At 45.1% G+C, this 21,543-nt stretch overlaps 1 protein-coding gene across 2 annotated transcripts in view; it reads left to right on the top strand.

Moving 5' to 3' along the window:
- Positions 1-21,543, top strand: part of DNAJC11 (DnaJ heat shock protein family (Hsp40) member C11) — a 65,690-nt gene that overhangs the window by 38,268 nt on the left and 5,879 nt on the right. Inside the window, exons 5-11 of one of the 2 annotated variants that reach the window (XM_074377529.1) lie at positions 10,641-10,769; positions 11,688-11,810; positions 12,716-12,789; positions 15,577-15,766; positions 16,293-16,378; positions 16,730-16,846; positions 18,580-18,597. In XM_074377529.1, coding sequence (XP_074233630.1) covers positions 10,641-10,769; positions 11,688-11,810; positions 12,716-12,789; positions 15,577-15,766; positions 16,293-16,378; positions 16,730-16,846; positions 18,580-18,597 — 737 coding nt within the window. The remainder of the gene's footprint in view (positions 1-10,640; positions 10,770-11,687; positions 11,811-12,715; positions 12,790-15,576; positions 15,767-16,292; positions 16,379-16,729; positions 16,847-18,579; positions 18,598-21,543) is intronic. The other variant, XM_074377530.1, reaches the window with a different exon arrangement.

The raw sequence follows: 21,543 nt of genomic DNA on the forward strand, positions 1-21,543 counted from the left end.
GGGCCTCTGCAGCTCCGTGATGGAGAACCTTGGGTGCCTTTCTTACCGGTGCTGGTGTTTACAGTGGACCCGCACACCTGGAAAGTTGAGTGGTCCTCAGTTCCGGGAAGTTTTGTGGTATTTTTTTTTCCTCCCTTTCTCTCTTTCCAGACTCCTTTTATTCACATACTGGTCCCTTTGGACTAATCATCTCATTCCGCACCATCCCCCTCCATTTTGCATATTTTTCATTTAGTTCTACTTTTTTTGAGACTTTTTTCCCCTAGGTTATTTTCCAGCCTTTCTGTTGGTTTAAATTTTTGTGTCATAATATTTTTGATTTCTTAGACTTTTTTCTTTTCAAATTTGTTGTTTTTTTAATTCATGGGAAGTACGGGGTAGGGCTTTGCTGTTTGAGCTCTAGAGATACATGCCCTGGGTTCAAATCCTGTCTCTGCCACTTCTCAACTATGTGACTTTGAGTAAGATGCTTCACCTCTCTGGCCCTCAGTTTCTTCCTCTGAAGTGGAGTAAGAGTGCCCGCTCCTTGTTGTTTAAAAGATTAAGTGGAAGAATACATGTCAGATACTTAGAAGAGTTCCTGGCACATAGTAAACATTCACAAATGTTTTTTATTATTAATGCAGTATCTAATTTTTCTAAAGATATTACTTACACATTTCTTGCTGTTTTCTTTGGTGTTTGTATTCTCTGCTTCTTTCTGGTGTTTTTGGTCTTTACTTCATTTCAGACTTCGTTATTGGAGGCTTTCCTCAAATGTCTGATAATCCTTGGCCGACTGCCACGAAGAGTGGGACAGTTGGGCTGAGTAGACACTGCGTGTACTTGGCAGGGCTTGTCACTGATGGGCTTGGCCTGGGGTGTTTGGTTGGAAACACTCCCCATCACCCCCATCCCCCCACCCCACTACCAGCCAAAGGTTAGTGTCTAAAGGCTTTCTCTAAGTAGCAGATGATTATTCTCTTGAGAAGAAATCGCCAGTCTGCTGCCTGGCTGCCAGCAGTCTCACAGCTGAGGAGGGTGGGAAGTTTGGGACCGGACCCGTTCAGTTTCCCTCACCCTGTTTCCAGTACATGCCCCGCCCCTCCCCACCTGTGCCTGGAATGCCTTCATTTGATTTCTCCAAAGAACAAGCGTGTCACTTGACTCCTTGGGGGAGTGATCACGGTCCACTGCTCCCCCTCCTGGGGTACCCAGTCCCTCCAGTTCCTGACCAGCAGACACTTGGGTTTCAGCTTTTTCTGCTGAATCAGTTACCATATCTCTTCATCCTTTTCCAGTTTCTAAAAATTGTTTAATACCTCTTACCTGTCACCTTTGAGTATCCTGTTCTTTTTGTCTATGGCTTTGTTATTCCTTTACTGTAGTTTTGGGAGGGAGGAGGGTTTCAGGAGGACACTGAGATAATGTGATGTATGTGTTTTTAATCACATAGGTTTAACCAATCTAGATGTGTTTATTGGAGATAACTGCATTAGAAAAGACTGTGTTATTTATCCATAATCACTAATGAGATCGAGGAACAAAAGAGGAAAATCCACAATTCTGTCAGCTGCAGCTTCTTCATTTAAAAAACTATCTGGTAGCCAGAGGTTGGGGCAGGGGGGAGGAGGGGGGGAGGAGGAGGTGGGGAGGAGGAGGAGGCAGTTACAGAAGGACGTCGGGAGGGCTCCTCGTGGTGATACAGATGTGCTGTATCTTTGCTGGAGTGCTGGATCCATGAACCCACATGTGTGATAAAATTGTATAGAATCAAATATATGCGCCACAAATGAAAAATAAATAAATACAGCTGAGGAACTCTTAATAAGAGCTTTGGCCTGTATCAGTGTCTGCATCCCAGTTGTGATACTGTGCTGTAATTTTCCAAGTGTTAACCACATGGGAAGGCAGTACTCAGATCACTTATTATTTCTTAAAACTGCATATGTATCTGCAGTAATCTAAAATATTAAAAAAAAAAAGACAACCCACCAGTTTATGGTTCCCAAAGCCAGTAAGTACACTCAGCTATGTCACAATAATATGTTTGCTTAGTAAAAATTCAGATTCTCAGGCCCTGCCTCAGAGCAAATGAATAGGACTCTGTCACTCTGTTGCCTGGGAATCTGTATTTTTACAAGCCCCCTCCCACCCACCCCTACCCCAGGAATTCAGATGGGTGTTGAGAATTTGAGAACTGTGCAGTAGTCTGCAGATGAGAGAATAAAAAGTTATCTTTTTTACAGTGTTTTGTTTTTTTAATGGATGAAAAAGGGTTGCCTTATGAAGGAGCATCTGGCTGTCCAGGAAAACGGTGATGAGTCGGGTTACAGCTTATAGGCTGGGATAGATGCCAACAGGCAGCATTCCACTGCTTCCTCTTGTGTTTATTTAGCTTCTTACACCCTTGACTCTTCTTATCAGTTTGTGATTTTCATTGAGTAGCTCAAACCTTGAGAAATTAAGTAAATCAGATTCTTTTGGCAACCTGTGTTGCACTCTTATGACTGACCTGACTGAAGACAGTGTGCAACTGTGAGGTGTGTTCCCTGTGGAGTCTGTTAACGCTGGCATTTCGGGGCGGGGGTGGGGCTGTCGCATGCTAGACATGAATCTTTCAGCTCCAGAAACAGAGTCACAAAGGTCTCAGCTGAGAATCGGTAGCTGCTGGGTGTGCCACCGACAGTCTTCAGTGGTGTCATCCTTGTTTGGAAAGGACTCTTGTCGCTGGTCACTATTGTCCTTCTATGCTCTGACAGCAGCATTGGGTCTCCTAGAACAGGGTCCACAAGCTGTGGCCCGCTGCCTCTTTTTGTCCAGCCCAAGAGCTGAGAATAGGTTTTATGGCACTTTTTATGGTTTTTAAGAAACCAAAAGAATAATATTTTGTAACACACAAAAATGATATGAAACTCAAATTTCTATATCCATAACTAAAGTTTTATTGTTATACAGCAAAGTTTATTTATTCATTTACGTATTTCCTGTAGCCGTTTTGCGCTACAACAGCATAGTTGAGTAGTTTCAACAGCATTTGCCTTCAAAGCAACTATCTGGCTCTTCACAGAAAAGGTTTGACTACCCTGCTGTAGAAAAACAAGGTGAAATGTGCAAGTTGCAGGGGGAAAAATAAACAAAATGCTTTAAAAGTTTAGTGATTTGCACTTAAAGATTACTCAAAAGTCTTTTCCTTTATAAACTCTTATTTATTTGAAAAATGTGATTTAGTAACAATTTAATAATAAAGACGAATTTGCATATGTTGAAATAGAAATTGTTGGGAAAAATCTAACCCAATAATTTATCCAGTGTTAGAGTTCTGTTTCTCTTTTTCTCTTTTATCTTATTCTTGATCCTTTTTGATCCTCTGTTAAAATTCAAATCTCTCATTCCTAAGTTGTGACTTCTCGTTGTATAAAAAGCATATTACAGGGGGTGGTAATAGCTCAGTAGTAGAGCACATGCTTAGCATGCATGAGGTCCCAGGTTCAATGTCCATTTTTTAAAAAAGGAAAGAAGGAAGGAAGGAAGGAAGGAAGGAAGGAAAAGCATATTATGTTGAAAGTGAAAATGAATTATAAGTTGCAGACTCCTCTTTGGCACATAGAGAAGCTGTCTATCTAGTTCTGGTACTGTGACCAGTCCATTTTCAAAAGGTCATTTCCTTGAAATGGAAGAAGAGCAGAAGGTAGGCATCTGAACCACTGTCTGAAATATTGAAAAACATATCCTTGTAACTCAGAGTCACCTGACCAGTCCCTCTCTGGGCCAGTTCTTCAGGCATGGTTGGTTCTCCTCTTGGCTCCTCTGGGTCAGTCACTTCCCATAGACTTGGATCAGTACCAAAGGTTGTCAGGTGCAAAAGTCACCAGCTCATTGGAGTTTCTGGTTATTTTGGCCCTATGTAAAGAAACAACAAAATGGTTGGAAAAGTGGTGACTTGAGCAATATTTTTAAACTTCTAAAGTCTGCTCTACCCTCCAGTGAATCAATTGATTATCAGTATGGAGTTAACACGATGCTTATCATTTAAAAAGTTTTTTTGGGGAAAGGAAATAAAACCATATTTAACATTATCCTGGAAGTTTTAGCCAATACAGTTAGACAAGTAATAAAAGCTATAAATATTGAAAGGGTTATCAGTGTTTGCATATGATATGATTGTCTGCCTTTCAAGAACCAACTGAAAACTCTCAGGGCTACTGAGCTGAATGAGGGGCAGATTATGGAACCCAAGTTACGTAGACCAGGAGCTCCTGCCAAGGCCACCCCGTCGTCCCTGCTTCCCTTCTCGCCAGCACAGCGGCCAGTCTGCCTTCGGAACTCGGTCAGACCAGCGCACTCTGCTCAAAGCCCTTGGCGGCTTACGTCATTCACTGGAGACGGGGTGACCGGTCTTTCAGCATCCAAACCAGGACATTTTTGACAGTGGAAAGGCGTGCTTAAAGTATCAGAAGCAGAATCGTCACTTCTGGCACTCACTGATATGTTTTAATGGTTGTATCTGTCTCTGACGTTACGTGTCCTGGTGACATACTGCTGGCTCACAAGCCTCTGCACAGCTTAGTGGCTTGCAAGAACAGCTTGTCTCTCATGCTCCTGTGGATTGACTGGACTCAGCTGGATGGTTCTCACTGGGGGTCTCCTTATATGGTTGCAGTCTGGTGGCAGCTGGGTCGCGTGGGAGGTGGTACCTGCACTCATGTACCTCTCGTGTGTCTCGGCGACGGTGGCTGAGGGTGGCCGGGCATCTCTCCCAGGTGGACTCCCTGCTGACCAGCTTGGGCCTCCTCACAGTGTAGTGCTCTCAGGGTGGTTGCATTACAACACAGTAGCTAGTTTCCCCAGAAAGCAGGTCTGAGGCCTTCATGAAGCTGCAAGTTTCCTTGTGCCCAGCCTTGAAGTCTGCACCATCCCATCCACTGCATCCTCTTGGACAGAAACAGGTCCAGGGTCAGTGCAAATCAAGGAGGGGGCTCTGTGCAAGGATGGAATACCAGCTGGCAGGACTCACAGGGTGCTCACATCCGTGTCTGGCACCAGTGTTTTTCAGTGTACTGTCATGTCACTGTCTTTTTTCTTTCATTACATTGCCTACTGTATTCATATAAGTGGCCAGTTTATTTAGTAAATTTGAAATTTGGGGTATATTTAATTGATTATTCTCTGTATACCATAGTATAATTTTTAATTTCTTTTGTCTTTGACTTAATTCACTTTTTTTTCAATTGCGGTATAACCCATTTCTAATATTACTAGTTTCAAATGTACAATATAATGTTTCAAAATTTTTATAGATTTTGCTCCATTTATAAAATATTGGCTCTATTCCCTGTGCTGTACAGTATATCCTTGTAGTTTATCTGTGTTATATGTGGTGGTTTGTACCTCTTCATATTGCCTACTGCTGTTTTGCCGTTCCTCCTTCCCTCTCCCCACTGGGAACGACTAGTTTATTCTCTGTATCTGTGAGTCTGTTTCTTTTTTGTTATATTCACTAGTTTGTTTTATTTATTTTTCTACATATGCAATAACATGCAGTATTTGTCTTTCTCTGAATTGTTTCAGGGAGGATAATACCCTCCAGGTCCATCCGTGTTGTTGCAAATGGCAAAATTTTAGTCTGTCTTATGGCTGAGCAGTATTCCATTTTATATATATATATATGTATGTATATCCATTTGCCTGTTGATGGATGCTGAGGTTGCTGCCACATCTTATCTGTTGTAAATAATATACTGCTATGAACCCTGAGGAATGTATATCTTTTCAAACTAGTGCTTTTGTTTTCTTTAGATATATAGCCAGGAGTAGAATTGCCGGATCATATGGTAGTTCTAGTTTTGGTCTTTTGAGGACCCTCCATGCTGTTTTCCACGGTGGCCGCAGCAGTTCACACTCCCACCAGCACTGTACGAGGGCGCCCTCTTCTCCACAGCCTCACCAACATTTGTCATCTGTGGTCTGTGTACTATACAGTTCTTAATTGAGGAGATACTCTCTTGATTCTAAATTTCTTCATTTTGGAACATGTAAATATTTTCACCCGAGCGTTTTCACAGGTATTGTCTTTTTTGCTTCCATTCAGAGTATTTTTTCTTTATACTTTTTTTAATAAGTTGTCTTTATTTGTGATCTTTTGAATTCTTCAAATTTGAAATTCTTCAAATTTAGGTGCCATAAAACTGTAGGCAGACCTTGTCAGTTTCATTCCATTCCAGGAGAGGATATAAATTTAACTAATTAAAAATAACAGCTCCACCAAATGATTCTTACCAAAAATTGAGCTCTTCCAAAAAGGCCATTATGGAATTTCAAAATGAAGTAAACAGACTTATTTGTTCAGTTTTTCTTTCCTCAAAAGATCAATTTCAGAGTATTCTTGGTTACGTGCTTCTCAGTGATTGCCGTTTCGTAAATATTTTAAAAGCTGCAGGATTTATTTTAGAAAGGTTTTTAAAAGGAGTTCTGCAGAGGCTCAGGCTTTCCTTTCCTAATACACAATTTTTAATACACTACCATGCTGTATTAAGCAGACTTTTGTATTCAGAATCAGGATCACAAAAAATGATTCTGTTACACTGAATATACAAAAATATTTGCATGTTGTGACCACTTGAGCTTTATTTTCCATAGGCAGAATGTCACAGCTTATTGTGACACACAGTTATACATTGTGTGCACCATAATTAATTCTAAGAATTTCTGCTCCATGAGTTTCTTGATTTAATTAAAATGCTTTTGCCATGAGGCTGTACTATCCCTGAAATTGATATTTAAATATCACCACAAGAACAAACCATTTTACATTCATTGTGGAACTTTTTGACTGAGTTTACAGTAACATTTATAATAATGTCAGGTGAACAAAAACAACCTACAGAATGGGAGAAAATATTTACAAATGATGTGACTGACAAAATATACAAACAGCTCATATGGCTTAATATCAACAACAACAAAAAAACAAGCAACCCAATCAAAAAATGGGTAGAAGACCTAAACAGAGATTTCTCCAAAGAAGACATCCAGATGGCCAACAGGCACATGAAAAGATGCTCAACATCAATAATTATCAGAGAAATGCAAATCAAAATGATGATGAAGTATTACCTCACACTGGTCATATGGCCATCATTAAAAAGTCTACAAATAATAAATGCTGGAGAGGGTGTGGAGAAAAGGGAGCTCTCCTACACTGTTGGTGGGAGTGCAGTTTGTTGCAGCCACTATGGAGAACAGTATGGAGGTTCCTTAAAAAACTAAAAGTAGACTTACCATACGACCCGGCAATCCCACTCCTGGGCATATAGACAGAGGAAACTATAATTCAAAAGACATGTGCACCCCAGTGTTCATAACAGCACTGTTTACAATAGCCAAGACATGGAAACAACCTAAATGTCCATCAGCAGATGACTGGATAAAGAAGTGTGGTATATTTATACAATGGAATACTACTCGGCCATAAAAAAGAATAACATAATGTCATTTGCAGCAATATGAATGGACCTGGAGATCATCATTCTAAGTGAAGTAAGCCAGAAAGAAAAAGAAAAATACCATATGGTATCACTTATATGTGGAATCTTAAAAAATGACACAAATGAGCTTATTTACAAAATAGAAACAGACTCAGAGACAAAGAAAACAAACTTACAGCTATTGGGAAGAGGGTGGGAAGGGATAAATTAGGAGTTTGAGATTTGCAGATATTAAATGCTATATATAAAGTAGATATATAAATTTATACTATATAGCACAGGGAACTATATCCAATATCTTATAGTAACATATAATGAAAAAGAATATGAAAATGCATATATGTATGTATATGTATGACTGAAACATGCTGTACACCAGAAATTGACACAACATTGTAAACTGACTATACTTCAGTAAATAAACAAATAAGTCAACTGTTTCACCTTCAACAAGTCAGTTATTAAGGATTAACTTAAATGATTTTTCATCTGAAGCATCTGGTTAGCACTGGAATAAAACAGGCATAGTTAGCAGTTGTGAGATTCTTCTGCTAATAGAACCAACCTATAAACTGCTATTACTTTATCTTTCATATGTGCCATTACAGACCTTAGAATGGGGGGTGGGGTGGAAATGAGTGAAATTAACATGGAGGAACTACCATTTGATCTAAATGAAAAGTCATGTTTCACAGCTGTGTGTAAATAAACCTGCTTGCTGCTACAGCCTCAGTCTTACTGACTGGCTATAGTCTTCTTTAAAGAAAGGCTCACTATTAAAGAAGATGCTGCTGCTTCTTCAGCAGATCTGAGTCTTTTGATTTTCATATGGTCAAAATTAACACTATGGATGGTCAATGTTGAACATCACTTTATATAAGTTAGAAATTCATGGGGGATGGGTGCAGGTCGGTGGTAGAATGCATGCTTAGCATGCATGAGGTCCTGGGTTCAATCCTGAGTGCCTTCATCAAAAAAAAAAAAAATAGAGAGAGAAAGAGAGAGAGAAGAGGGTATAGCTCAAGTGGTAGAGCACAGGCTTAGTACGCACGAGGTCCTGGGTTCAATCCCCAGCACCTCCTCCAAATAGAAATAAATGAATAAACCTAATTACCTCCCCCTCATTAAAAAAAAAAAAAGCACGAGTTAATATAGATATACATATATAAATTGTTCAAATTTCTGAGAAAATGGAAATTTAGTACTAAATTTTTTCATTAAATGTGTATACTATGTTTAATCTCGTTGCTGCTTGAAGAGTTTATCAAAAAAGATGACATTACCCCACCTCCCAAAAAAAAAGAAAAGAAACCCTGTAGATTTATGCCAGGAGTTCCACATTCAGCCTGCTGCCTGTTTTTATGGGACCTGTGAGCTAAGAATGGTTTTTAAATGGTTGGAAAAAATCAAAAGAAGAATAGTATTTTGAGATGTGATTATTATATGAAATTCAGGGTCAATAAACAGAGTTTTATTGGACCACAGTCAGGCCCAGTGCTTCGCCAGGTAGTCCGGCTGCCTTCCCTGCAGCAGAGCCTGAAACACAGCCTCTGGCCCTTCCCAGCACGTGTGCCAGCCCCTGCTTTACAGCGCTCAGGAGAGGGGGAGAACCTGGCAGCCGTGCTGAGACTGCTCTCTGGCACCTTCTTCTGTGGGGCTGGCCCACCTCTGTTTCCCACACCTTCACGTACACCTGGTGTTGTCCCTGGACAAAGCTGACCAGTGGCTTGACAGCTTCACACATGTCACAGGCCAAGGCACCAGCCACCTGCCTGATGTACCAGATGAGCGGCAGCGTCTAATGCTTCCCCCACCACCAGCTGAGATTGGAAGGCGTGAGCTGTCTGGCCGCTGTCGCAGCAGGGACCTGTGTGCGGTACTGGAGTGGGAGATGCTGCTCCCGTGTCCCCTGGAAGGAGATGGAGGATAGTGACGGGTTAGCCACATTTCCTCCGAAGGTCACCACTAGAAGAGACCGTGGAAGATCCTTGAAGCACAAAGTGAAGGCTGCCCCCAGACCCACTCAGGTTTCTTAGTTTCAGGCAGCTATTGACGATGGTAGTACTACTGGTGATGAAAATATTGTTGATGATGATATCACTGTTTAAAAATGAACATCTGGGGCTATTGCTAAACCAGCCAAAACATCAGGGTTAAACTGCATTATCTCGGATAAACCCCACCTGCGCGACCACTCACGCCCAGCACCCCCCGCCCCGAGTTCCTCCTCCACCCGCTCCCTCCCCCTGTTCCAGCCCCAGCGACATCCTCACTCCTCCACGAGATACTCACAGGCTCATGTGACCCTCATTTCCCTCCCATGTCCCCGTCAAAGGGAGGAAAGCACATTCTCCTCAGCAGTTTTGGGGTGACAGAAGTGCTAATTTGGAGGTAGTTTCCCAAGTGTACACATCTGCCAAAACTCATTGTACACTCCACGTGGGGGCAGTTTGTATTATTATATGTAAATTAAACCTCAATCAGGTTTCTTTGTAATGGGCTGTGGAGAATTTAATAAAAACGTATGTTGAGTCATGTTTTTATGTGTTGGATTAAGATATCTGCGCATTTGAAAAGTCTTACGACAGTGAAAGAAAGTAATAAACACTGATTTTCTGAGTAATGTGCATTTTTATCAGTTAGCAAAGTTTTAGCTTAGTATTCTTGAGAGAATGTGGGGTTCTGTTTCCCGTAACTTAAGTCTCAAATTAATTTAAGGAGGCGGAACAGTTTTTAAATCTCCCATTTGTTTATAATTTATTTTGCATGTCTTTGAAGGTATTTTTATGTTTTAAAGAATTTTGGGGTAGTTTTGTGACATCAGAGATTTTAGAATTGAATGTTAAAAGTGTTAATCCATGTAGCCAGTTTGTAGGTGGTTTTCTGCATTCATGGGTTATGTGCAGAGTAATCTATTTAGATCCATGAAACACATCAGTCTTATTTCTTTTCCTAACACTTGTGTTTGTCAAGCCATTCCCCTGCGGACATGACTGGTTTTCTGACCCTGGAAGTGGTTGGTGCCCTGCTGCTGTTTGGCTTCAGCTGTGACATTCACGCTCTAGGCTTGTGAGTCCTGCACGCCCAGTGAACCGCGCGGCTGCTGAAGTGTAGTGTTGGCTTTCGTTCCGCAAATGCCACGCCTGAAGCTGACTGCTTACTTTCCTGCCCCAGGGGACCATCAGTGTTGGCATCGACGCCACTGACCTTTTTGATCGCTATGAGGAGGAGTACGAAGATGTGTCCGGAAGTGGCTTTCCGCAGATTGAAATCAACAAGATGCACATCTCCCAGTCCATTGAGGTAAAGCGCACAGGTGGGGGGCCCTTGCAGGGGCGGGGGCCCCTGGGGTAACGAGGTGCAGCGATCACACAGCTGGGATGAGACGGTGTGCTCAGGGTCTTCTCATCTTTGTGAAAGGATGCAGTTAGCCACTTAAAAAAAGCAAAGCTTCAGTCACAACCTTGTTTATACTGCTCTGGTGACATGTTGGCAAGAGGAGTGCCAAGGGGTGCGTAGCTGCCAAGCGCTTTCCAGCCAGGAAGCACTAATGGTCTAGGGGAAGTGGGAGCCAAGATCGTGATTTTAGGAGAGAGAGCAGACCTCCAGGGGAAATTCCGAGAACCAATCTTGGTTTTAAGGCACACTCTACTCTGTGCGGGAAACAAAATACTCAGCTGAGCGCGGGGTCACTGAAATGTCATCTTTCTGTCCGCTGTTTGACTGTGGCAATGTCGGGTCATTCAGCTGACAGTCATAGTAGGTCTCTGCCTCCTAAACCCATTTATTTCTTCTCAAGGACGTCGGCCCAGAGTGTGAAGTCTTAACTCAGGGAAACTTGCCCTCCTCATGAGGCTTCCAGAGTCAGTCACTCCGGCCACAGGGAGGACTGAGGAGTCCCAGGCGTCCCATGTGGGGAGGCACAGGGTGCAGCCTGATGCGGCTGGTACTCCGAGTACCAGCATCTAGCCCTGTGTCTCCCCTGGATTTTTCTGAAATTTGCCCATTAAAGCTTTTGTGAAACATGACCTTGCCAGCCACGTGTGGTTTAGATGGTGGAGTGAGAGATGGGTGGGAGCTGGGGTGGTTCTGCACCCCTGCACATGGCACTGTGTTATCACCTGCACTTCTGGCCTTGCACTTGGTGTGTCTGTCAGGCTGCTCTCCTTGGCGCTTCCTGTTGCTTTGATTGATTTATTACCAGCAGATATCATTTCCTAGGCACCCTTGACAGCTTCAGACACAGCCATCCTCTCCGGAAGCCTCTCTACCCAGAATGGGAATGGAGGGGGTTCCATTAACTTCGCGCTCAGACGAGTCACTTCTGCAAAGGGATGGGGCGAGGTAAGGATATTGCCAGGCGGGATCGTGTTGTCCGTTGCAAAGCCTTATTTCTGAACGTTTGCCCTCAAAATGACCTCGGTGGGCCACATCATTGTGTAACAGGGTGCCAGCTGTCAAACGTGTGTAAATTCACTGTCCCCGAGAGTCAGTTATGTCTCATATCTGAGAAGGAATCTCTCAGGCTGCTGGTGAGAAGGGAGCAGCAGGACTTCCCCTGAGATGCCAGCTTCTGGAAACCCAGCCCCAGGAAACTCAGCATCTTTGTCCCCTTAAACAAAAACCTGTGGGCTGTTCCTTCCTCCTGCACAAGTCAGAAGATGGGCACCTCCGTCTCGGTTCTCTGGTCCACTTATTGGCAGTCATTTAACAGCCCGATATGCCGAGCAAGTCGAGCTGCATCAAATTAACATTAAAGAGTTGCCTTGAAAGTCACCCAGACTAGTGATGAGGCAGCCAGAACCGGCTGGACTTCAAGGCTTTGAGCGGAACTGCTGGCGGGTTTAATGCCAGACCCCTGGGAGCCATCTCCAGTCACCTGTGAGACGGTGAAGCCGAGCAGATGAAAAGAAGCCAGCGGGGGGGGGGGGGGGGCCACACCTGACTGCAGCAGGCCTCCGCAGATGAGGCAGGGAGGGAGACGGGGATCAGGGGTAAGCGGTGCTTTCTTTAGAGGGGCTCCCTTCAGAAACACGCCTCATTGAAAACTCCCTACTTTGGATCTATGGAAACAGTCATCTCCATTTGGCAAAGGTTAAGATGAGATAGTAAGAATCTTCCAGCCCCTACTTTTCGAGCCCTGGCAAGGGCCGATGGCATTGAATTAAATGAAGGAATTATAACCAGAGGTGGGTTGCTGCTATGAGATAAAACACCATTAATTCTTTTTCTTTTTCTTTTTTGAACAGTTAGAGTTTGGAGCTGGGGATCTGCAGGGACCTTTATTTGGTCTCAAGCTGTTCCGTAATCTCACGCCAAGATGGTAAATACAAAGCGATAAATCCTCCTTGGTGGTCTTTGTGGATTTAGGAGACTAGAACCTGTGTTCTTTTCGTCAAGGTCATCTGGAGTTATCTTGTCTGTTCTACAAGGTCACTGAGGGCAGACTGCAGGGCTGGCATGGAACGCAGGCAGTGTGCTTGTTGCAAAGACCACTGGATTGTGGGGGGAGAAGGGGGACTGCTTCTTGTCCCAGCCCAGGGCCAGGCTTCTGCTCCGTGTTCCTCCGTTTCCTCTGTGGGGATGAGGCTCCTGCCCTGCCTGGTCACCGTGGCTCTGAGGCCGTGAGGACCGTGATACGCTGGAGGGAAAGCACCTTCATAGGGAAGTTGGTCAAGGTTGGAAATATTTATGGACTTGATCGCTTCCTCGTCCCAGAGAATGCGTCTTCAGATAGGAAAAGGGACTTTATTAAGCAGTGAGGCACCATGTGAGACGGCCTGGTTACCAGACAGATTTCTGTCATGCCAGAGCTTTAAACCCCGCCAGCCTCTGTGCTCCATCTTCTCCGCTTTTGTGATGATGTCACACGCCTAGGACTGTCCCTTCTAGAACAACAAAGATGTCCTGATCTCCCGTCTGGGGATACCTGAGCTCAGATAAAAGAAATGGGTGGAAGGTAGAAAATCCTCCTCTAGGGGATAAAATGTAACTGAAGGAGTCCTGGAATGGAGCCTGTGGTTTGAAAAGAAAGGTCTTTCCCTTCCAGTTGGACATGCATCAGCCTGCCTGCCAGGTTCTGCAGGGTAAGACCAGTCTGTGCCCTGCAGTCTGGCAGTAAAGGCACGTTTGCAGGTTGATTCGACATACAGAATAAGAGCTGTCGGGAGAGAGAGGGAGCATGGCTTCTTGGACAGGTGAAGGCTGGGGCTGGTGGCGATGAGCAGAGCTGAGCAGAACCCCGGAGCGGTGCTTCCAGGCTGAGGCTCGCGGGCAGACCGGACTCTGGCGTGGGCTCACCCGCACGCTGCTTAGAACATGACTTCTCTGGCCTCTGCTGTAGGACTCAGATTCAGGGGGTCTGAGGAGGGGACAAGGATTTATGCTTTTTACCGGAGCTTCAGGTGGACAGTATTTGTACAGGTCAGCGTTGTCCTGACCTTGTCTGCTTAGGATTGTCCCCTCTGATGTTGCTGACTAAAAGCGAAGGCTCCTCCCCCCACCCCCAACCTCCCCTGTCCTCCGAGAGGGGAATTCATCAGGCACCCAGGTCATTCTGCAGATCAGACACGTTGAGGAGGCGCTCACTGAGGAAGACCTCTTGGCTGCTTCGATCTGGTTGAGCCTCACAGTGTCTGTCCATTGAGGGTCTAGGTGTAGCTGGTCATCAGCTTTTGCAGGTTTGGAATTTGAACTTCATCACAGTACCCAGTTTATCAGACCTGAGAATGCAGATGTATAAAAAGGTTGCCATTTTATTAATGGACAGTGTCTGCTCTTCAAGGTGCCCTGGTCCCAGGGTCAAGTTATTTGCAGGTCCAAACTAGTGATCAGAAGGTCAGTGGGTGAGTGTGGAATCAGTTCCGAGACAGGCAGGCAGCCTGTGGGAAGTTCTTAGTCCCCGGTGCAGGGCCTGCCTTGCTGACCTCTGCCCAGAGTCTGTCTCTCTGTCTAGGACATGTTCCATAAAAGTACTAAATCTTACCATTTTGATTAAACGGAGATCTCACTCTTCATATTTTGACTCTTAAATGTGACTGCATAACATCTCGGGGACTTTCATCTCTCTTCTCCCTGCTTGCCTCCCTGGACCCCGGTGTGGCCAGAGCAGAATGTAGCTGCCGTCCATGTGACGGGGGTGTGAGATAAATGAGCGAAAGTTTGGGTCGGGGGCCCTGTGGAGAGCAAGTAGTTGGTCCTTAGCTCCTCCGGCCGTGGGAAGCGCTTTGTGAGTACAGGAGCAAACGTCATCAGAGTTACCACACGTATCATTATTTTAGTGGCAAAAGCAACACCTCCAGAGCTCAGGATGGAGAGAGAGACTGAACAGGCCGTCTGGTGACTGATGGCTGTTTACAGAAGGCCAGCTGTTCGCTCCTAACACCTTGAGTGAAGTGCTGTGAATTCCTTTGTTACTGACATGAAATACCCCTTTTTAACCAGAAGATGGGGCTGACTCCCTTGGAAACAAACTTCACAGGCCTTTCAGGGGGATGGTTTACTAGCTTTTCAAGTGGCTTTGGTCAGTACCATGCAGCCCTGAGTGCACATCAGGATTGCACGGCACCTTTAGAAACTGTACCGATGCCTGGCCCTCCCATCCAAAATAATGACTTGATTGGCCTGGGTGGGCTCTGGGTAAGGGGCTCGCAAGCTTGCCTGCACATTAGAATCACCTGGCAAGCTTCTGACATGCCAGGGCTATAAATCAGAAGGATTGAAGGCGGGCACCAGCCTCCAGTGTTTTCAGGTTAGTCGGGTGAGTCCAGTGTGCAGCCAAGTTTGGGAGCCCCCGCAGGTGTTTCTGATTTGCAACAGGATTGGATCCGCTGGTTTAGAAAGGCAGACACACAGATGCCTCTTTGGTTGTAGCTGAAGTGAGGATGGGATGGGGATAGGGCATGCAGATCAGAGTGGGGTGTTAACTGAACAGATCCCACAGGATCAACCCCACCCCTACCCAGCTCCCTCTCTGGGAGAGAGGCTTGGTTTTCTGCTTTCCTTGTGGGGAGCTGGCCCGGGGATGAGTGGGCTGGCAGAGAGGGGAGGACCAAGCACAGCTGAAAGCCAGGTGTCATCCAGGACCCTTTCTCCCTGTGTGTCTCCCCAGCTTTGTGACAACCAACTGTGCTCTGCAGTTTTCATCCCGTGGCATCCGGCCCGGCCTCACCACTGTCCTGGCCCGGAACCTGGACAAGAACACCGTGGGTTACCTGCAGTGGCGCTGGGGCATCCAGTCGGCCATGAACACCAGCATCGTCCGGGACACCAAAACCAGCCACTTCACTGTGGCCCTGCAGGTGAGGGCAGCCCTTCCCCTCTCACCACGCCTAATCCAAGCGCCTGTGGGGTTGGGGCAGGTTCTGTTTGTTCATATTCACTCAGGAATGAAGTACTGTGTTCTTGGACTCCCGGGGGAGCCATGGTCCAGTTATCCTAAAGCAAAAGGCCTTTTTCATGCTTCTGGTGGTAAAAGCCCACAGAATCGGGGGGTCGGTAAGTGACCCCAAAGCACTCAAGGGCCTCCGTGGGCGGGCAGGGCGAGGGCTTTGCTCATGGCCATCCCTCGGTGGGCACCTGCCGCCCCAGAAGAACACAGGCTCGATGTCGGGACTTCTTTCACAAGAGTCAGGAAACTGGGGTTTATGCGAAATCTCCCAGTTGTTAAACATTTCTGCCAGTACGTTTTCACACACTTTGTGTGGCTGCCGGGTCGTGGGCCCTGCCTGACGGGCTCCCAGGGTGCTGCCCGGCACTTGGCAGGGTGACCCTGCCCACTTCGGTCTCAGTTGCCAGCACGCCGCCTTCTCCCCTCTGTCTCCCCAGCTTGGAATCCCTCACTCCTTTGCGCTGATCAGCTATCAGCACAAATTCCAGGATGACGATCAGACTCGCGTGAAGGGATCCCTTAAGTAAGTCCCAGCCTGGCTGACGCACCCGGTCGTAGTAAAGTGCCTGCTCTCGTTGATTGCGTGTCTGTAACATTTCTGAAGGGCCTCCTCTTGCGAGGCAGTGGAATTTGCTGCTCTGCAGTCCCATCCCTGCGGAACCCGGGTCTAAGAACCGCACCACTGGTGTCCCGACTCTGTTCCATTGTCACCACTGACTCTACTCCCTGTGGGTGGTGGGGAGGCAAGAGGGAATTGGGGGTGGAGCCCCAGCCTCTGTTCTGAGTGACAGTTGCCCGCGGTGACCTGGAAGGATCCAGGAGGAATCAGGAGCTGAGGGGCCCTGGCTTGCTCACTGCCATCTGCTCCCTGCAGGGCAGGCTTCTTTGGGACGGTGGTGGAGTATGGAGCCGAGAGGAAGATCTCCAGGCACAGCGTTCTAGGTGCGGCTGTCAGCGTTGGAGTCCCCCAGGGCGTTTCTCTCAAAATCAAGTATGTTGAATGCCAATCTTTCTGGCCAAGGATTGTCTGGCAACTTGTAATTCACCTGGGCTTCACCTTAAGGAAGAAATAGACTTTGCTTTGTAATTCTGTTTTTAAAGATGCTGTCACTTCTGTCTTAGGTGTGTAAGCAAAACCTCAAGGGATCCAGAAGCCCAATATTCAGTTAGTGGGGTCTCAGTCTGCATCAGAGAATGTCCTATGCTCTACCAGCCCGTCTTCCACCCCGTCCCATCTCCTGCTACCCTCTGCCCTCCATGCTGGCCCTGGACAGATGGCTGGGGTGCCGGCCCCTCACACCCACTCCCCAACACGGCTGCGGCAGGTTCGCATCAGCGCAGACAGAGTCAGTCCTCTCTCCCCCAGACCCTGCCCGTCAGCACACAGACCACTTCTCCCCACCGCCTCAGTGGCATGTCTACCTCCCAGCCTCCCAGCCTCTCTGAGCCACCTCTTATTTCACCTGACTGGCTGATTGCTTCTAAACCAAGGTGTCACTGTGGGGCCCCGTCCTTGTCTGCCTGGACTCACTCCCTGAGTGGTCCTGTCCAGCCTCCTGGCTTTAAATACTGTCGTGCCCTAATGAGTCTCATGTTTACGGCCCTGGCTGGGTGCCACCGCCTCCCATATCCAGCTCAGGTATCCCACTTCCTTTTCCAACTCTCTCCTTGGGTATCTGACAGCATCTCAAATGTTCTATCTCAAATTCTGAGCCTCCCCCACCCTCGGCTGCACATACCCTTCAAAACCTGCTCTGCCTGGAGTCTCCCCGTCTCAGCAATGAACACTCCATCCGCCCATTGGCTCTGTCCAGAAACCCTCGAGTTAGCTTTCAGCACCCTTTTCCCACACTCCAGATTTAATGTACCAAAATCATCTCGGCTCTCCTCTGAATCTGACCATTTCTCACCACCTCTGTTGCCTCTTGGGAGGAAACATTTTCACTCAGCCGAGTCCTGCGTCAATAGGCTGAACTGTCCACGCTGTGTTGGTAACTAAACCAGCGCGCTGCTGGAGGGCGCGTCCTCTCAGCGCAAGCAGATGGTCTTCCTCGCCGGCTTCTCCCCTGCATTGTTCGCTTGGACCACAGCGCTTTTGAACGTTAAACCAACTTGCCATTCCTGAGGAAAGTTCCACCGGATCGTGATGCGTCATACTCTTTGTATAGTGCTTGGCGTGATTTACTGGTATCTTTCTTAGAATTTTTGAATCTGGGTTTATAAGGGATGCCGATTATAACTTTTTTATTATATATTTGTCAGGTTTCAGAGTGAGTTATGCAGCCTGATAAAGTGAGTTAGGAAGTGTTGCTGCCTCTATTTCCTGAAAGAATTTGTGGAAGAACGGTATTTTTTTCCCTCATGTTTCATAGAATTCACTGGTGAAATCAGCTAAGCCTGAGTTTTCTTTGTGGGAAGGTTTTTGATAAGTGAATTTCCTTCATAAATACAGGGTTTTTCCAACTTCCTGTTTCATCTTTTTACCTCCCTTCCGGCTTTATTGCGATACAGTTGACACACAGCACTGCCTCATTTTAAAGTGTGCAGCCTGATTTCACTTACACACATCATCAAATGACCATCACAGGAAGTTTAGTGAACATCTACCATCTCGTATAGATACAAAATTAAAGAAATAGAAAAAAAAATTTCTTTGTGAAGAGAACTCTCAGGATTTGCTCTCTGTTTCATCTTATGGCAGCTTTGTTAATTTTTGTTTTTCAGGGAATCTGTCCATTTCATGTGAGTATCAAATTTGTTAGCATAAAATCTCTCTATTGTTTATCTGTTTCCTATCTCATTGATTTCTGATCTTTATTTTTCCTTTTCTCTACTTATTTTGGTTTTGTGTTGCTTTTTCCAGCTTTGTAAGGCTCAGGCGTAGATTATTAATTTGAGACCTTTCTTCTCTGGTATAAACATGTAAGGCTATGAATTTCCCTTTAAACACAGCTTTATCCCATACCAAAAATTTGGACATGTATTACCATTATCATTCAGTTCAGACTATTTTCCAATTTCACTTTTAGAAATATATTGTTTAATTTCCAAATATTTTGGGGTTTTTTAAATATCTGATTATTGATTTCTAGTTTAAGTTGATTTTGGTCAGAGAACATACTCTGTATGATTCCAGTCTTTTTAAATACTTGAGACTTGTTTCATGGCCCACATACAATCGACCTTGGTGACTGTATCATGCACCTAAAAAGAATGTTTATCTGCAATTGTTGGGTGTCATGTTCTATAAAAATCCAGTTGGTCAAGGCAATTGAAAGCATTTGTCAGAAAGGAGAATTTCTATGTCTCTGCTGATTTGAGGGGGATTTCTTAGGAGTGTTAAAAATCTCCAGCTGTGGTTGTGGAATTCTCTCTTCCCTTGTCAATTTTGCTTTGTGTATTTTATCTCTAATAATACTCTTTGTCTTGAAATCTACTTTATCTGAAGTTAATACATCTCCTCCAGCCTTCTTAAGCTTACTGTTTCTATAGTTTTATCTTTTTCTGTCTGTTACGTTTAACCTGTCCTGTTCATATTTAGTGTCTCTCATAGACAGCATATAGCTGGATCTTGCTTTTCCATTCTTACAATCTATTCATACAATTTTTTTTAATTGGAGTGTTTAATCTGTCAATATTTAAATTGTTGGTACAGTTGGGTTTAGGCCTGCTATTTTACTGTTTGTTTTGTATTTATCCCTTCTGACTTTTTATTACTCTTACCAGCCTCTTAGGTCTTCTCTTATATTAATTGAATTGAATATTTTTAGCATTCCATTTTAATGTATCTGTTCACTTTTTAGCTATATCTCTTTGCATTATTTTTTTAGCAGTTATTCTAGAAATTAGAGTACACACTGTTAGGCTTCCATCATCTATTTAGACGTAGTATCCTGTATTGCTTCATGTAAGATGAAGGAGCCTGGAAAACTTCCAGGGCCCTCTCCCCCTCATGTCCTTTATGCTGTGGTTGTCTTGTGTTACATCTGCGTACAATGGGATCCCCACTGCAGTGTTATAATTTTGGCTTTAAATAGTCATATATATGTTAAAGAAATTGGAGAGGGGGGAGTTTTATATTTACCCACTTTTTTTTTTTTCAACTCATGTCCAGTGTTCCTCATTCCTTCCTAAAAATCTGAGACACTTTCTGGTATTAGTTTCTTTGGCCTGAAAAACTTTCTTTAGCTTTTCTTAGAGTGTATTCTTGATCAAGAAAATGTCTTTCTTTTCCCTTTATTTTGGTTTATATTTTATAAATTTATTATATCTATGTGTATCATTTTATTTTTATTTCATATTACATCAACCTGGAATTCAGTTGTGAGCATCCCTGTCCCAGAACTAGGCTTTATTATGGCTACAGTTTTTAAAGTCAGGTGTGTTGAGGTAAAATTTACACAAATTAAAATTCATCCTTTTATGGCACAGCTCTGAGAGTTTGACAGTCACGTAAGTCATGTAATCACCATCACAGTTAAGGTGTAGAACACACTTCTGTCGTCCCCCAGAATGCCCTCCTCGGCCCCGGCAGCCGCCGGTCCGCTTTCTCTCCCTGTAGGTTTGCGTTTTCCAGCTGTCACGGAACTGGAATCATCCGGTGTGAAGCCTTCTGTGCTGCTTTCACGAGCGTCGTGCCTCTGAGACAGTCTGTGCTGTCACGTACGTCAGGAGTGCGGTCCTCTCTGTTGCTGTCTGTTCCGAGCTGTGCAGATGTGCCACAGCTTACCGTTACCAGGTTAAAGAGGTTTTCCGTTGTTCCCGCTTTGGGCAGTTGCAGGTAAAGCCGAGACGGGCATTCCCACACAGGCTTTGTGTGGACGTGAGCTTCCGTCTCTCGGGAGCGAGCGCCCAGGTGCAGGCCTGCTGAGTCACGCGGCCGGGGCGCGCTTAGCTGTGTAAGAAGGCGCCGCCCTGCTTTCCAAAGCGGTGTTTGCGCCTCCCGCCAGCAGCCGGGGGGGGGGGGGGGGGGGGGGCGCCGCTGCCCCGCGTCCTCCCCGCCCTGTTTCAGCAGGCGCACGGGCGCGTCCCGTCGTGGCCTTGGTCTGCATTTCCCTCGTGTCTGAGATACTGAGCACCTTTTCATGCGCTTATTTGACATCATATCTTTTTTTTTAGTGACTTCTCTACTCGGATCTTTGCCTGTGTCATTGCTGGGTTGTTTCGTTTCTCATTTTAGCTTTGAGTGTTCTTCGTCAGTTTTGGAGCTGCTCTCATTGTCGAAGGGTCTCGTCACTGAGCATAGAATTCAGAGTTACCAGGGTCTCCTCTCGGTCTGAAGACGTTCTGCTGTCTTCCGGTTTCCTTTGTTTCTGACAAGTCATTGGTCATTTGAATCATTATACCTTGCATGTAATGTGTGTTTTTCTAGCAACTCAACTTTCTCACTCTTATTTTTCAGCACTTTGACTGTGGTGTGCCTACATGTGGTTTTGTTGTATTTATGCTGCTTGGGGTTTGCTAAATTTCTTATATCTGTAAATGTATATATCCTACATCAAATTTGCAACTTTTAGGCCATTAATTCTTCATATATTTACTCCTGCGCTGTTTTCTCCTCTCTGGGGCCCAAGTCACTCACATGCTAACCCTCCTGATGTTGTCCCACAGGGTTCTGAGGTTCTGCCCCTCTGTCTTCAGTCTTTTTTCTCTTTGTTCTTCGTATTGGATAATTTCTATTAATCTGTA

Source organism: Camelus bactrianus, chromosome 13 (assembly GCF_048773025.1).
Source record: "Camelus bactrianus isolate YW-2024 breed Bactrian camel chromosome 13, ASM4877302v1, whole genome shotgun sequence".
In the NCBI taxonomy this organism is placed as follows: domain Eukaryota; kingdom Metazoa; phylum Chordata; class Mammalia; order Artiodactyla; family Camelidae; genus Camelus; species Camelus bactrianus.